This window comes from Ochotona princeps, chromosome 5, assembly GCF_030435755.1.
Source record: "Ochotona princeps isolate mOchPri1 chromosome 5, mOchPri1.hap1, whole genome shotgun sequence".
Lineage (NCBI taxonomy): Eukaryota > Metazoa > Chordata > Mammalia > Lagomorpha > Ochotonidae > Ochotona > Ochotona princeps.
The window spans coordinates 105,706,647-105,722,928 of record NC_080836.1 but is presented as its reverse complement, the minus strand read 5'-3'; the positions used below and the strand labels follow the sequence as shown (position 1 = coordinate 105,722,928).

Sequence of the window (16,282 nt, the reverse complement as noted above, 5' to 3'; positions counted from 1 at the left end):
TGCCAGATGCTTGTTTTTAAAACATGAGACGCCTGGCCTCACAGCCACGTTGGTCCTGGTCTAGGAGGGCCCTGGGGACTTTTCCCTCCTGCCTCTCTGCAACACCCTGGGTTCTGACCCCGCTGGGAAGTTATCATGTCTGTCTTGCTATCCCACCCACTTCTCTGTTCCTTTTCCTCCCAGGTGAGTACAGCTACCTGGGGACAACCCTCCGCCACGTGTCCAGAGAACCCATGCCGTCCCCCATGGACGTCAGGCAGCTCGTCACGCTGTATGGGATCCTGCCCTTAGGTAACCCTCCCGCAAGCTCTTAGTCTTTTCCACATTCGATTCTGACCCCCTCAAGCACAGTCTGAGCCAAGGCCATGGGCAGCATTCCCTGCGGTCCTCCAGGCCTCCCTCGCTGGCCACACCTGCAACCTGCCGAGCTCAGCGCCTTGCACAAAGTACTTGCTCCACATTGGTTTCCACATTTGCGTGGAGTTTGGCGGGTGACCACACCAATGATCTTTCTGTCCCGTAAATTTCCTGAGAAACAAAGAAAAAACAACAGAGGGGATGTCATCAACCATGGCCCAACAGAGGATTCCAGAAGCCGGCCCGCTACGAGCCCACATGGTGGTGGATGGCTCACCTGGGGTCACTTCTTGTCCAGTCTGCCCTCCACCTGCCTTTGCCACAGTGCAGAACATGCAGGCGCAGCGGCCCCTGGGCCTAGGGTGGCTCAAGCGACCTCAGCACCCCGTGTCAGGTTCGCCCAGCCATGCCTGACCAGCATCAGCAGGGCCAGAGGAAGTTTAGGCTCTGGTCAGCTCAGCTTTGGTCTTCCTCTTCACATTGCCAGAAGTACTGCAGCCAGGAAGGCGTCCCTGCCTGCCTTTCCCAGGCTTCGGGGGATTTACTGCTGCTGCCAGCAGGCAGAGAAACACCCTTGAGCAGCCCACGACACCCGCAGCTATTGCAGGAATGCCGCTTGCTTGGAATGAGGAGTGGAGGGCAGACTCCAGGGAGAGAGCAGCAGAGACCCTGTGGCTCCAGCAGGCGTCACTGGGTCGGCAGGCCCCCTGCTCGGGACACGTGGAGCGTGTGGTGGGGAGAAGGCAGGGTCGCTCTGCCTGGCCTGAGAGAGGCAGGAGCTCAGGGCCCGGGAGAGGCAGGGGCTCAGGGCCCGGGCCTCTGTGTTTTTCAGGCTCAGCCTCAGTGCACGAGAAAGCGCCACTGGTGAAGTCGCTGCTGCTGGCAGGGCCGTCTGGGGTTGGAAAGAAGATGTTGGTCCACGCCATCTGCACAGAAACAGGAGCCAACCTCTTCAACTTGTCCCCGTCCAACGTCGCTGGGAAGTACCCTGGCAAGAGCGGCCTGCAGATGCTGTTGCACTTGGTCATCAAGGTACCCCAGCCCCGCCCGCCTCCAGGTCCCCTCTGTGCCTCCCAGGCATCCCAGATCTGCTGCCAAGCTAGCCTTGGAACTGCCCGCTGCCCCGGGTCTCCTTGTAATCAGCCCCAGACTGGAGGGCGTTCTAAAGTGTTTCGATACAGAGCAACATTCTAGATGTCCTTTGGAGGGCTTCATTCTCAGAGCTGCGCACCCACGTGGTGCTCAGCTCTCCTTTGGTTCCCGGACAGTGAGTGTTGAGACCAACATGCTCGCGCTCGCTTTGCCCTACCTGGGGCTGGACGTCCAGCCTCGTGTGCTTTCCAAGGGGCTCAGGGCTGGTGTAAAGCATGCTGTTTGTGCAGTGCAAGCACACTGTACCCCAGGGGGGGGGCAGGTGGCTGCTGTGGCTTCTTCCCTGAGCCAGAGGACCCTCCCCCTCAGCCCCTGGGACATGAGGAACCCAGGGAGTGGACGGCTGTGGAACCGCCACGGGCACACGCTCTCCTTTTGGCAAACATCTACTCAAGCCGTCGTGGAGTTGTTGTTGGCCACTAGGCACAAGTCCTTGACAGACACACAGATCGTGGGTGGCTTCCCGCATTCCATCCTGGCCTTCTCATTTTTCTGGCTGGTTTTTCTTTTCCACCGTTCTGTCAGTTACTCCTACGACAAGGGGAGTTCCTGGGTTTCTCCCTTGTTGCCTCAGCTGTTTTGAACCCTCTGAGATGCCCTGCCTTGGAGCAGGAGCGGATGGCGAGTGCTGTTCTGAGAAGCCCCTCCTTGGCATGGGGTCAGGGTGGGAGCCGGTTATGTCTTGTTGATTGCTTTACCAGTCATGAAACGTCCCTTTTGCCAACACCCACCTGGCCTCATGTTCACACAGCTGCTTTCTTCTAGCTGTTGCACGAGATGTATTTTTGTACATCTGCATTTTCAGTACAGCTGTGTGTCTGTAGAACCATCCTGTGTGCAGCCCATGGTGGGGTTTGACTTTCTGACTCAATCTGAGAGTGTCCACCATGTCATGGGGACTCTGCTCCCTTTATGTGAAACACAGCGTCGTTGTGGCACTCGGGCTCCTGTTTTGTTCTTTCTCTTCTCCTGACTGGTTTCAGCTTAGAGGACTTCGATGTCGCATTACACCCCTACATTGTCCTCTGAGTCACACTGATTTTTATTTTGATGGTTGCTTTGTTTGACAATAGTCACTCTTCATATACTAAAATCTGTGTCATGCCGATATTTTACATAAGCCATGAAAGCCTCGCTACGATGCAAACCGTCGGTTGTTTCTACCCTTTATGTGTGCAGTGCCGTACATTCGACCTCTGGGAACATCATTAATACCACAACAGGACACGTGAGAAGCAACACAATCTTTGCTGTGCTGTTTGCTCTGTCTAATATTCTTCGTCACTTTGTCAGCCGCGCTTCCAGCGGCAGTCACTGCCCTTCCGTCGCTCCGGATGCAGGGCTACGGCAGCACCTTTTCTCAGTTTTCATTGACTTCTCTCACCTCCTTTGTAGGATGTCATCATGGGGTAGAGGATCGCGGGCTTTTTTCAAAACTTTGAGCACGTCTCATTCCATTGTCTTGGGACAGCCATTGTGTCTGATGAAAAGTCACCAAACATTGCAATTCTCTCGATGCTTGTAAGATTTTGCATTTTTTGGTTGTTATCATTTTGGCTGTAATGCAAACCCATTTAGGATATGTTTAAACCAAATTTGGGAAGTTTTGGTCATTATTTCTTAGTGATTTTTTTAGCCCATTCTCTTGGTTCTGTGCCTCCAATTGCATACCTATTTGACATCTTAATGTTGTTCCACAAGTCCCTGAGGTTCCGTTCCATGTTGGGTCGTTTTGATCCATCAGTACCTGAGTTTCCTTGCCCTGCCTTGGTTTATCTTCCTTTCCACCCAGGATCAGAGCAGCTGTGACCGCCCCCCTCACTCATCTCTCACTGGTCATTCAGGGCCAACTCCCAGTTCACTTATGAGGAGCTGAACATTTAAAGTGCGATTTTGAAATAGTGGGAAGGCAGAACACAATGTGTGCACATGTGGTTTAAGAAGAATCCAGGCACTAAAGAAGCCCCCACCGTACAACTCACCCTCAGCTCCCCATGCTAAGCAGCCCCTTGCTGGCAGCAGCCCGGAAGCCGGGGCACCCCCAGTTTGATCATGCTCACAGCAGGCAGGCAGGGAGTGTCGCCTCACCCAGCCTGCTCCCAGACGCTGCATTAAACAGTGCGATGAATGACCCAGGGAATGAGTGCGCCTGCTCAGTTGGGCAGCAGAACAGCGGCAGAACAGCTGCTGGACTCTACCTTCAGATGTCCATGGCAAGCAAATGGACCCCTTCAGGGAGAACTTCACGCCCGCCCCTCCCCAGGTCACAGCACGACTCCTCTCAGAAACTCAACTGCCGAAACACTGTAGAGAATCTCTTCTGAAAGTAGTTATTCGTTTATTTTCATCTGCTTGGAAGGCAGAGAGATCTCTCATCCACAGAATCATTCCCCAAATGCCCCCAGCAGCCAATGCTGGGACAGGCCGAAGCCAGGAAACCCAGTGGCAGAGGGGCAGGGTCCGGGGTCGGCTCTCTGAGACAGGACGCGGTGTTGCCAGCATTGGCTTCCCAACAGTGGCCAACCCGTTACACCACAGCCCCCATGGATGAGAATTCAATTCTGGCAGTGAATGCTTAAATAGAATCCCTTGGGGAAGACACGAACGGTGAAATCCACAAACCTCCCAGGGCTGGAGAAAAGTTGGCTTCTCCCCAGGGTCTCCCAGACTTTGAAAAGGCTAATGTCAAAAACGCATCTGCGCCGGTGATGGACGGTAAACCCAAACCGCTGTGCAAGTATTCGGCAGGCCTGAAGAGCCCTCTGCTGGCCGTCGACGTAAACAACCCCATAGAACTGTGAAGTTCAATTATGAATTAATTACATTTAATTGCCCATGACCTCCAACTATCTGCGGGTAATTTAAACGAAGCCATCTCAGAGCTAGGTGAAAATTAAAAGAGCAAAGGATCCCATTTTTCATTAGCAAATTGGCAGCGATGTTTTATTGTTAGCGCCCGTCAGGGAGGGGCACACAGGATGTGCAGCATTGAAGTGTGGGCACCAGACAGAGCCTGCAGGAGGGCCACGTGGCTGCCCACGAGAAGACATGAGAGGAGTGTCCAGGTCCTCACCCACAGCGGGTGACGTGCCCAGGGTTAGGGGGAAGCGGAAAGCCGTGCAGATGTTCAAACTCGGGGTGCCAGAGCCTGGTGTTCAAGTGGGGGCGAAGGAGTAGTGCGGTGTGCAGGAGCTGCAGGCCCAGAAGAGTCAGGAACAAGATCAGGAGGGCTGTGTGACACAGGCGCCTCTACCCCGCAGCTCCTTCCACGCCCCTCGCTGATGAGCGCGACCTTGGCCACGGCCACTGGAGGAGAGCCGTTCCCCTGCCCCTCCGCTGTCCTCCCAGAAATCCAGGTCACACCCCCCGCCCTCACTGTCCCGCTGCACAGCTCTCCTGTTCCAAACACCCTTCCCTGCCTGGAAAGGCCTCCCCAGGCCTGCTGCCTGCACAGCCTTCTGCGGAACGCTCCGGTCTGCTCCTTCTGCTCTCACACCGCAGCAGCCTGTCACCCGGCTCCAGTCCCCACACCCAGCCCAGCGCCACCCCCTGCATCAGTGAATCCCCCGGGTCTTTCCCATTCTCATCCCACCTTCCGTTTCCCGTGGATTCCTTTACCCGTGCTCATGGCTTCCACCAGCCTCCTGGCCCCACAACTCTCCAGGGCCGCCCTTCCTCTGCCTGCCCAGCTGCCTCTGGGCTCCTTAGGGCCCACCTACCCTGCCAGTCCCAGCCTTGGTCCCATGAGGGGCCACACTCTTGCCAGCCCCCTGGCAGCCTGCGTCAGGACCCCCTTGCCCACCTACACCAGTCTCCTTGCATCGGCCACATCTCTGTCATCCACTGCGGCCACTCCTGTCTTCAGACTCACCACGTGCCCAGCCCACTGCCCACAGTGGCCACTGCCAAGGCTTCCACTGCCTGCCTGGTCTGCTCACTCCCCACCTGCCCGTCCTTTATGCTGCCACTCACAGACAGGACAGGAATCATCGCCCCTCAAAGTCCTTCCCCAGCTCTGCAGGGCTTCTGGGGTCACAGCCAACACCCCAGCACGGGCAAAGCCTTAAGGGACTCTGTCCGGAAGGCCTCACGATCCCCCAGTCCACATAGGGCAGCCCTTCCCCCAATACCCCCTCGCCTGCTGCAGGCAGAATGGCTGAGAGAGCTCTCCAAGACAGGTGGGCTGTGACCCTTGGGTGCAGTCTCCATCCCTTACCTCTCATCCCACTGTGGCCATGGGGGGCGGGTCTGTGGGCCACTCCCAGCCTCACCCCTACCCTCACCCACCAGAGAGTGCTTCTGCCACCAGGGCCTGGGGTCTGGTGCTCACGCCCTGGGGCGACCCCACAGTGGGGATTCCTGTGTTCCCCCTGCAGAAGGGCACTCAGGCAAGGGCGAGAGGTGTGGGAAGTGGCATCTGGCCTCCCAGGCCAGTGCAGCCGTGAGCCAGCCCCTCGGGAGCACAGGCATGGCCAGGCAGGCAGCCCAGGCCAAGCCCCGGCTCTGGCACTCCTGAGTGTCCCACACTCCTGTAGGACATCTCACATTCCTGTGCCACCATGACACCCCAGGAAAGGGGAGAGGCCATGGGAGGTTCCGGCACCGCGTGGCCGGTGAGGATGGAGGTGGCATCGTGGGTGTTCACGCACCTTGCCAACGAGTGTTGTCCGGATTGTTGGCACCGTCAGCTTCTCATGCTTTGATCATAACTGAGAACTTCCAAACCACCACACCGAGTCCTCACATCAGCCCACGTGCCCAGAGGCAGGTGCACGTCCCGAGACAGAGTTCTTCACAAGCATGTGGGTTTTTTTTTTTTTTCGTAAGATTTATTTATTTTATTGCACAGTCAGATATACACAGAGGAAGATCTTCCGTCCGATGATTCACTCCCCAAGTGAGCGCAACAGCCGGCGCTGCGCCGATCCGAAGCTGGGAACCAGGAACCTCTTCCAGGTCTCCCATGCGGGTGCAGTGTCCCAATGCATTGGGCCGTCCTCAACCGCCTTCCCAGGCCGCAAGCAGGGAGCTGGATGGGAAGTGGAGCTGCCGGGATTAGAACCGGCGCCCATATGGGATCCCGGGGCGTTCAAGGTGAGGACCTTAGCCGCTAGGCCATGCCGCCTGGCCGCATGTGGGTTTTCAAGTGCAGCACGTGTGGCATTTCCCCCACTGGGCCAAAAGGAGCGGACGTGTTAAAGGAACTTGACGCTAGTACTCAGTGGGATGGCATGGCCGACTTTCAAAGCAGCTCTGAGTCAGGTGCCAGGGAGAAGACTTCTGGTCTCCAGGTGACGCCCAGCTCGGAGGAGCCCCAGGCTTCCAGGCAGTCCACACAGCTTTGATGGAAGGAAGCAGGCAGGGGGATGAGGGAGCAGCTCCCTGGCACCAGGAACTCCTGTCAGCAGTGCCCACCAGGAGGAGCTAGGCTGAGAGGCTCCAAGGGCACAGGTGGAAACCACGGAAAACCCTGCCTGGCCAGAGGGCCTCAGGAGATGACAGTGATGCTTGAGAGAGACTAAAAAGCTTAAGATCTTGGCCTTCACTGCTGTAAATGATCTCTTCCCTGAGAAACTGACAGCCTCTTCCAGGAGCATCTCAGTATTAGGGTTACCCTGGGAAGCCTTGGACTTCAGGTGCTTGCAGGGGGCAGTGGGAGCTCCCTCTGCTCACCAAGACGGTGGAAGACCCACTGGAGCTGGAAGGGCTTAGGAGGCCCAGCGTCCAGCTCTCCAGCATGGGGGCCTGGGTAGGGGTGGGTGCATAAGACAGGCTGCACGGCAAGCTGGGAGGGCCCAGAACTGCAGGGTGCAGGGGAGGGGAGATGCGCTCCAGCTCAAGAGTCAAGTGCAGCCCATGTCCACTTTAGTCTTCAAAGGGTCTAGACAGGACACCACTTGGTACATAAACCAGCACGATGTGGCTTTGGGGATCCAGAGATCTCCCAGTCCCCAGGCAAGTGCCTGTCTTCCCTGATGCCGCGCCTGCTGCCTTCACAATGTTTCCAGAAACATGAAAATAGGTGAGGACGCAACACCACACTGTGGTTGCGCAGCTTCCGTCTGTGCCAGCTCCCCACTAAGCACAAATGGCTGCAAAGATGCCTGCCTTTGGCCATGGCTGGAGTGCTTTGAAGGGACTGTTCGGTGTGTGACAATGACTTGTTAGCCACAACAGGTCCTGCCCAACTCTGCCCGTGGTGCAGCGGCAGGGGCTCAGAGCCGCTGCCCAGTACAGCCAAGAGAGATACCAAACAGCATCCCCGGGGTCTCGGGCAGAAAAACCCGTCTCATGACGTGTAGATGCCAACAGGCCCTACTGGCACCAGCAGGCTGGGAAGACGTGGGACCAGGGCCCCGGGGGTTTCCAGCAGGAAACAGCCCACGTGCTTGGAGTCACCGTGAGGGCAGGCAGCACATGTGTGTCGCCCATCAGGACAGGAGCCTGAGGGTGGAGGAAGGCCGAGGCCCTGCCGCCCACCCGGCCACAGCCGCAGGGCGGGTTCTGAGCTGCATCTGATCTGGCCCTGGACCGGCAGCACTACCGGGATGTTGTTGCGCTCTTGCTCTCGCGGGGCTGCCATGCGTGGGAGCTCAGCTGGACACCCTGGGGGAAGCCGTGCCCCTGCAGGCGGCCTCTTCTTTCTCCTCTACAGGTGGCTCGGCAGCTGCAGCCCTCCGTGGTGTGGATCCAAGACACAGAGAAAACCTTTTACAAAAAAGTTCCCAACACAGAGAAGCAGGTGAGGGGCTCTCGTGCGTGTCCCATGCCACTCTTTCCTTGCGTGAATCGGATTCCCTTCCCCAGGGGTGGGTGGGTGGGGACGGTGTCCCCTGCCGGAGCAGGCCAAGCTTTGCCTGGGGAGGGGGCAGGGGAGCGCCAGGTGTTGGAACCTGTGGCAGTGGTCTCTCTCTACCCTAAGTACCCCTCTGCAATCGAAAGGCGCCAGTGGCCGATTTTACGAAGCTTCATTGAAAAGAAAACGCAGGCGAGCGGGGCAGAGGAAGGAGGGTTTGCAGTCCAAACATCCGACTCACAGGAAAGAAACAATTCAGAAAACGCGGCTCAGCGATGGGTTATTATTGGGATTTCCTATTGTTCATCGTAATAAATAGCAAAGGGCCTGAAAATTTATGAACAAAGGCCATCGCCAGAATTCGGGGTCTCCGGGGAACCCCGCTTTCAATTGCTTCCTTCCTCCTTTTATCTGCTCTCAATGGCCCCCTCCCTTTCCCGGCTTCCCCTCACATCACCAGCGAATTTCCCACAGATTGCAAACAACAACAAAATGCCACGCTTGTGATTCTTATCCCACATGAGTTCGCAGCGAAGCAAGCAGCAGCCAGCTGGGCTGCAGTCTGAGGCCAGCTGAGCTGCAGTCTGAGGAAGTGCGGCAGGGTTCTGGTCCTGACCGGAGCATCCGCTCAGAGAGGGACGGGATGAGCCCGGATTGCCCTGTCACCTGGGAGACTGCCAAGGGCGCGTTTGGGATCTCAGCCCTCCAGTCTTCCAGTTCACTCCATCTGCTGGCCACATTGTCACAGAGAGGCAGGAAACTCCATAGGTGTGCAAGCCCCAGGGCGGGCGCATTGCTGCTCCCGGGCACTCAGGTCTGAGAGAGGTCACATCCCGAAGTCATGACCGGTGCAGCACAGGGAAGGGAAGCGGGCATCAGCCGGGCAGCAGGACAGCCCTACCTGCCCCTCGGGAGGCCCAAGATCGCAGCACACCCTGGCTGTGTGTCCTTAGGCAGGAGCTTAACCCCTCTGAGCCTCTGCAACCTTATCCTCATTTTTAAGTTCCAGAGACAAAGAAAGGGATCTGTCTCCAGCTCGTTTGCTCCTCAAATGGCCACACAGCAGGTGCTAGGCCAGGCCAAAGCCAGGTCAGGTCCCCTGTGTCTGCGCAGGGACCCAAGCACTCGGGTCAGCGTCTGCTGCTTTCCTGGGTACTTTGGGAGAGAGCCAGTATGGAACTGGCTTTCATAGGAGATGCAGGTATCTCTAGTGGCAGGTGCTACTACCTTCACGGTCACACTGTTGAGTCCCGGGCACAACCGTGAGTTTGTATAGCTTTGCTCATGTTATCGGCTGTGTCCCCTGGAGCTATGATCTGCTGCCAGCAATTACAGCCACTGGGCACCTAAATGCGCATTCACTTGCACACCCATTCAACTACACACCCATTCAACTACACACCAGGGAGCCTGCACATCCAGGCACCTACACGCCCAAGCACTTACACAACCAGGGACATGCACACCCAGAAACCTACAACCCAGGCACATGCACACCCAGGCACCTACACACCCAGGCACATGTACACCCTGGTAAGTGCATACACATCCAGGCGCCTGCACACCCAGGTACCTAAACACCCAGGAACCTGCACACCCACACTCATACACGCCCAGAAAGCTGCACACCTGGGTGCCCAGAGGATCAGAAAGCCACGAGACACAGCAGTGCTGAGCAGCGGGAGAGCCTCCAGCAGAGGCACTCAGGGTGCAGGGGCAGGATGCCAACCAAGGAAGGAGCCCAGCCATGCACACAGGACGACGCCTCCAGAAGTTTCCACCATGCAGCCTTTTGTGCTGCAATGTTCACTGTGTCCGCACTGACTGAGCCGTCCTGACCGGGTTGTTCTGGTGGGGAATGAGGCCTTCGGCTCAGCTGTGCACACTGGGCCATTTCCTGCCCTTGCTCTGCACTGCAAGCCCCATTGTCTGTCGAGGGAGCCAAGTGCAGTGAAAAACACCCCGTGATGTGTAGAAATTCATGGGCCAGCCTGGGGTCAGAGCCACACTGAGCTCAGAGCTGACATGGCCCTGTTCCACCCTGTGGCCTGGCCCAAACCCTGTGCCCTACCAGGAGGAGGTGGGTGGGGGGAGACAGATGTCCACGCAGCCCTGCCCCAGGCCTCTTGCACCTCCCAGGGTCCCAGGCCTCTTGCACTTCCCGGGGCCCCAGACCTCTTGCACCTCCAGGGGCCCCAGACCCCAGACGCACCAGCAAGCCAGGTGAGTTGTTTGTCCACTGGCATTTGCACAGCTGACACCTGCTGGCTTCCTTTGCTGTCCATCGAGTTTCTCAAAAGACCAGGTTATTTTCCAGGTTATTTCTCATGCCTCACTGTCTCCATCCGCTTGCTGCCCACACCACTGCACTGAAATGGCCACACAAAAGTCTCCTCGGACACAAAAGAAGCGTGATGCTTCTTCGAAAGCCGCAAGAGCATTGTTGAGAAGATGGAGAGACATGAACAAGCGGCCATTGTGTGTTTGTAGGTTGAAAAGCCATGCTGTTGAGACAGCACTGAGACGTCCGAGTGGGTTGACAGATTCAATCTTGTACAAACGTCCGCTGCTTTATTTGCAGAAACTGATAAGCTGAATGATCCCCAAATTCATGTGGAAGTTCAGGAAGACCCGGTCAAGTCTCCAAAAATAATGCAAAACTGGAAGACGCAACTTTTCCGACATTGTTTCCAAATATGCTCAAGGCTGTACCCCTCTAGACCAGGTGGCACTGAGAGACAGAAGAACTAAAGAGCCAGAAGCAAAACTCCTCCATTTGCAAGGCGTTGTCAGGAGTGCCAAGGCACTTCATTCTTTTCAGCAAGTTACATGCTGGGACGGTCAGATGAAAGTGGACCCCAGCCTGCAGCCCCACCAGCAGTGGAGTAGGGTTCCCTTTTCCCCGCAACCTCGCCAACAAGTGTCGTTGGTGCTTTTATTCATGTGGGCCAGTCTTACTGGCGTTAGGTGGTACCTCATTGATGTTTTAATTTGGATTTCCCTTATTGCCAGGGAACTTGAGCATTTTTTCATATGTTTATTTGCCATTTGGGTTTGTTCCTTTGTGAAGTGTCTGCCCATTTCCCGTGCCCATTTCTTGAGTGGCTTGTTTGTTTTGACATTTTGGTTGTTTTGTAGCTCTTTGTATATTCTGGATATTAGCCCTCTATCACCTATGTCGTGTGCGAAGATCTTCTCCCATTCTGTGGGTTGCCTTTTTACTTTGTTGATTGTTTCTCTAGCTGTACAGAAGCTTCTTAGTTTGATGAGGTCCCAATTGTTTATTTTGGTCTTGATTTCTACTGCATCTGGAGTCTTTTTTAGGAAGTGAGGGCCTACCCCTAAGTGTTCCAGTGTGTTTCCAACATTTTCTTCCAAAAGTTTGAAGGTTTCTGGATGTAGGTTTAGATCTGTTATCCATTTAGATCTGATCTTAGTGTATGGTGAGAGATGTGGATCTATTTTTTTGTTTCTGCAGGCTATCAACCAGTTGTCCCAACAGCATTTATTGAACAGACCTTCCCATTTGCCTGGGTTGTCGTTTGTCTTTTTGTCAAAGATTATTTGGCTGTATCTGTGTGGCTGGTACAGCCTCTATGGAAATCAGTATGGAGAATATTCAAACAACTCAAATTCAACATACCATATGATCCAGCAATAGCACTCCTAGGAATATATCCAGAACACTTGTTCTATGAGAAACCAACATGTACTCCTATGTTCATAGCAGCACAATCAGTAATTGCAAAAACATGGAAACAACCAAAATGCCCATCAACAGAGGATTGGATAAGAAAGCTATGGTTCATCTACTCCATGGAATACTACTCAGCTATTAAAAAAAACAAAATGCAGTTCTTTGTGGCCAAATGGGCCAAACTGGAAACCATAATGCTAAGGGAAATGAGCCAATCCCAAAAGGTTAAATACCACATGTTTGCCTTAATTTAAGATGATATGATGTTATGTATAACATGTTATGTTTTGAATGTTATATGTTGTGTATAAACTAAAATTGAAGTATAGGTGAGGTGGTCACAGAAGGTGGCTGGGAACCCGCATTTACTTTTAACATATTGGTTACTCATTACTATGTCAATTAATTCCATAATGATGTAAATTTTTGCTGATGGTATGTTGGAGCTTTCAATTGACTGGGATGATACTCTGCTGGCTCTGTCATCAGACCAGAGAGGGTATACCTAAGAAACCGTTGAACTTGACGGGACAATAAGATGCTGGACTCTATGTTTGGTATACGCTTGCAATGGGGAAATCTCAACTGAACTTGAGCTGTGGTTATGCAATAAGGTGGAGGAATCCACCATGGTGGGAGGGTTTGGGGAGGGGTGGGGAGAACCCAAGTATCTATGTAACTGTGTCACATAATACAATGTAATTACTGAAGTTAAATAATAAATAATTAAAAAAAAAAAAAAAAAAAATAACCCTTTTACTTTGTAACTTTTAGGCTCATGTGTTTTGAAAAAAATTAACAAGAAGACCACATGTAGCTAATTAGAAACTGCCATTTTGAAAGTATACACACCATTTTGGTGAAAAACAATTATAAAATGAGATAATTATTTAATAAATGTAGTTTCTTCAGTGGTTTCATGATTAAAAAAAAAAAAAAAAAAAAAAAAAAAAAAAAAAAAAAGAAAGTGGACCCCAAACTCACACCGTAGGGGAAAATCAACCCTAAAGTATCAGAGGCCCAAATGGTCGCGTTAACACCTCTTCAGAGACGTGCAGGTGGGAACGCATGGCCCTGGCTTTAGCAGTAGTTTCCTGGATGTGACGCCGGAAGCACAAGTCCTACAAAAGAAAAACCCAATTCCGCATTAGCAAAATTTAGAACATTTTGGTGCCGAGGGCCGCATTCCGAAAGGGTAAAGAACGCACAAGAGGATGTGCAAATCTTATACTCACAGAAAACTTGTATTGAGGTCAGAGAAAGACCTCCCGCACGTCATTAATGAAAAGATAACCAGCCCAGCTTCCAAAATGAGCTGAAGGACTGTACTGTTGTAATGATGGGGGGGGGGGGTGAACTGGAACGGAGGAGGGAGTCTCTACGCCTACACAGCCATGTCGTGGAGAACAACGAAATTTTAAACATGAGCCAAGGATCTCAATCCACAGTTTTTCAAAGATTCTCAAAGGGCAGATCCACACACGAAATGATGCCCAGCTTTAGCCCTCAGCCCAGTGGGCGCTCAAGAGGCCAAGACTGGGCGTGGGGGGCCCGTCTCCGTCATCCCATCACTCTCCCACCCATGCTGCCACTCCGCTTGTCCAGCCAGGCAGGGCTCACCAGACACCACCAGAGAGTCAGGCCCACCCTGAGTCTCTCAGCACCCTTGATGCTGAAATACCACCAGCACAGTACAGGCGCAAGATCCTGCAAAGTGCCTCGGAGAACGTTCTGTACTCAAGCTACGTTCAGACACGGACTCTCTGTGCGCCCCTGCCACGCCTCCTTCCGCCTGCGGATCCCACACCATTTCCCCTTCTGAGGGTTCAGCAGGTCCTTCCCGCCTTCAAGATCAGAATGGTTGGGACGGAGGGTGGGGGAGAGGAGGAAATGCAAACAGTCCCAGATCTACAGCCCAGGCACCATCTGACACCTGTCCCAGGACGAGCCTGAAGCACCGTTGTGTCTCAGCACCTTGCAGTGCCTGGGAGGAAAGCATGAGACAGCATTGGAGAGGATGTGGCTTATGTGGGATCTAATTTCCCAACTCTCTCTCTCAGAATGAACCCAAACGCCTGAAAAAGCAGCTTCCAAAAATCCTGAAGCTCCTGAGACCCGAAGACAGGATCCTGATCGTGGGGACCACCCAGCGCCCCTTCGACGCTGAGCTGCAGTCCTTCTGCAGGGTTTATCAGAAGATCATCTTGGTTCCCAGGCCCGACTACGCTTCTCGATATGGCAAGTTCCTTAGGCCCCTTCCGGTGAGGGAAGGCCAGGGCTCGCCGTGCGTCCTGGGCTTGCAGGTGTGTGAGCCCAGGGATGGCACTCCTCGTGCAGGAACACACACAGGTGGTCTGCAGGCCCTGTGCCATACAGGAGCTGCAAAGTGGACCAAGGGCAGGGCACGCTGGGCCCCTAGAGTCATGCCAAGTGTCTGGTCTGGAAAAAGGTTCACCTCGCTCAAGACAAGGGCCATCAGGACGGGGAGACACATGTGGGGACTCGAAGGTGACCAAGGTCTTCCAGTGTTGGTTTTTCTTTTATTCCTTTCCCTTTTTAAAAAAGAGCTGTGTTATTTGACTTGAGAGCCATAGAGAGGGAGAGACCAAAAGGAAGGAAGGAAGAAAGAAGGAAGGGAGAAGAAAAAGCTTCCATCATTGGTTCACTCTCCAAATTTCCACAAAACCAGAGCTGAGCTGATGTTAAGCTGGAAAGCAGGAGCTTCTTCTGGGCTTCCTGTATGGGTTCAGTCTGCTGCTCTCCAGTCCCTCAGCAGGAAGCTGCACTGGAATTAGAGCTCCTGAGACTTGAGCCATCACCCATGGGGATGCCGGCGCCACAGGCGGAGGAGCAGTGTGCTGTGATGCCACTGCCCTGGCCTCATTTGCCTTTGGAGGAGGTTGGAGCCGCTCACCTCATCCCTCGGCCTTCTCTTCAAGCCCCATTTCTGTGTCACTGGTTTCTCATCTCCAAGTCTAGCCCTAGGCTGACTTTGAAATGAACAGTGGGTATAACTAGAGGAGCCCGCCCCACTCTTTATTCTTGAATTGGAAGAGTCAGAAACCAACCACTTGGTACATATTTTTATATTTGTTTTTATTTGAAAGGCGGATTTGCAGAGAGAAGGCTAGAGAGAGAGATAGACATCCTGCACTGGTTCACTCCCCAGATGGATGCAGCAACCAGGACTGGGCCAGTCTGAAGCCAGAGGACAAGTGCTTCTTTCAGGTCTCCCGTGTGGGTGCAGGGACCCAAGCACTTGGGCCAACCTTCACTGCAGGGAGACGGATGGAAGTGGAGCAGCCTGGGCATTAACTGGCTCCTGTAAGGATACCAGGGATGCCTTAGCATACTATGCCACCATGCCAGCCCTAAGGTATGTTTTTTAAGTAGAAGAGTACCAAGGAACCCGGAGCAATGGCTCAGCGGCTAAATCCTCACCTAACATGCGCTGGCATCCCAGTGGCACAATGCTAACAAGGCACTAGGATCACACTGGGGATGGTGGTGGGAGGAAATGGAAGATATGATGGCAATGCTGGCCACATGTATGAGGCTGGGGAGGGTCAGGGCGGTGGCACGGGGACCGGGGGCAGTGGTAGAAGGGATGTAGGGTGGTGGCGTGGGGACCAGGGGCCAGTGGTGTACTCAGGATTGCTCTGGAGTAGCAGTGGTTAGTTCAGATGGTGCCATTACAAGCCATTACATCAGGCTTAATTCCTTTTGTTCCTCCGGTCACGTTACCATCATCGAAACAGAGGGAGTACGGCCCTCTCTGGTTCTGTCAGTTGCTGATCAATGACAAACGCTAAAAGGAAACCTATGCTGCATAGATTATAAACTGCCAGCCGATTGGCCCCTCTGCTTGTCATGTGTACTCTCTGCTCTGCATATATTAAGAACTGCCCACCGATTGGCCACTCTGCAGTGTGCCCCATAAACTGTGACCCCAGCTTCGTCCACCCATGCAACACATGGAGTGCAGGGAGACTTGGGGTCCCTGTGAGTTCTCCCTCCTCCACCTAGTGGATTCCAATCCTTTTCTGGCCTCAGAAACTTCCGCCAGATCCTCTGCATCCAGCCAGCAGTTGAAGGAAAGCGGAAGAATGTTCTGGAGACTTTAGGAACCACATTTCCTCAACCCATGTTGTCTTGGCCAGCATGAGTCACACAGCCTCACCCCGCTTCCTGCAGGCAGGGACGCCTGAGCCAGGAAACGTCTGGGGAAGGGCAGCCTTGGCCACCATCCACTGCCCACGGGTAGGACTCCTGGCTTTAAC

General features: G+C 53.9%; 1 protein-coding gene across 1 annotated transcript in view; it reads left to right on the top strand.

Annotated features, from left to right (window-relative positions):
• The window catches only part of IQCA1 (IQ motif containing with AAA domain 1), a 123,910-nt gene that overhangs the window by 97,863 nt on the left and 9,765 nt on the right, over window positions 1-16,282 (top strand). Inside the window, exons 14-17 of the mRNA XM_058664267.1 lie at window positions 184-291; window positions 1,190-1,389; window positions 8,165-8,251; window positions 14,063-14,240. Coding sequence (XP_058520250.1) covers window positions 184-291; window positions 1,190-1,389; window positions 8,165-8,251; window positions 14,063-14,240 — 573 coding nt within the window. The remainder of the gene's footprint in view (window positions 1-183; window positions 292-1,189; window positions 1,390-8,164; window positions 8,252-14,062; window positions 14,241-16,282) is intronic.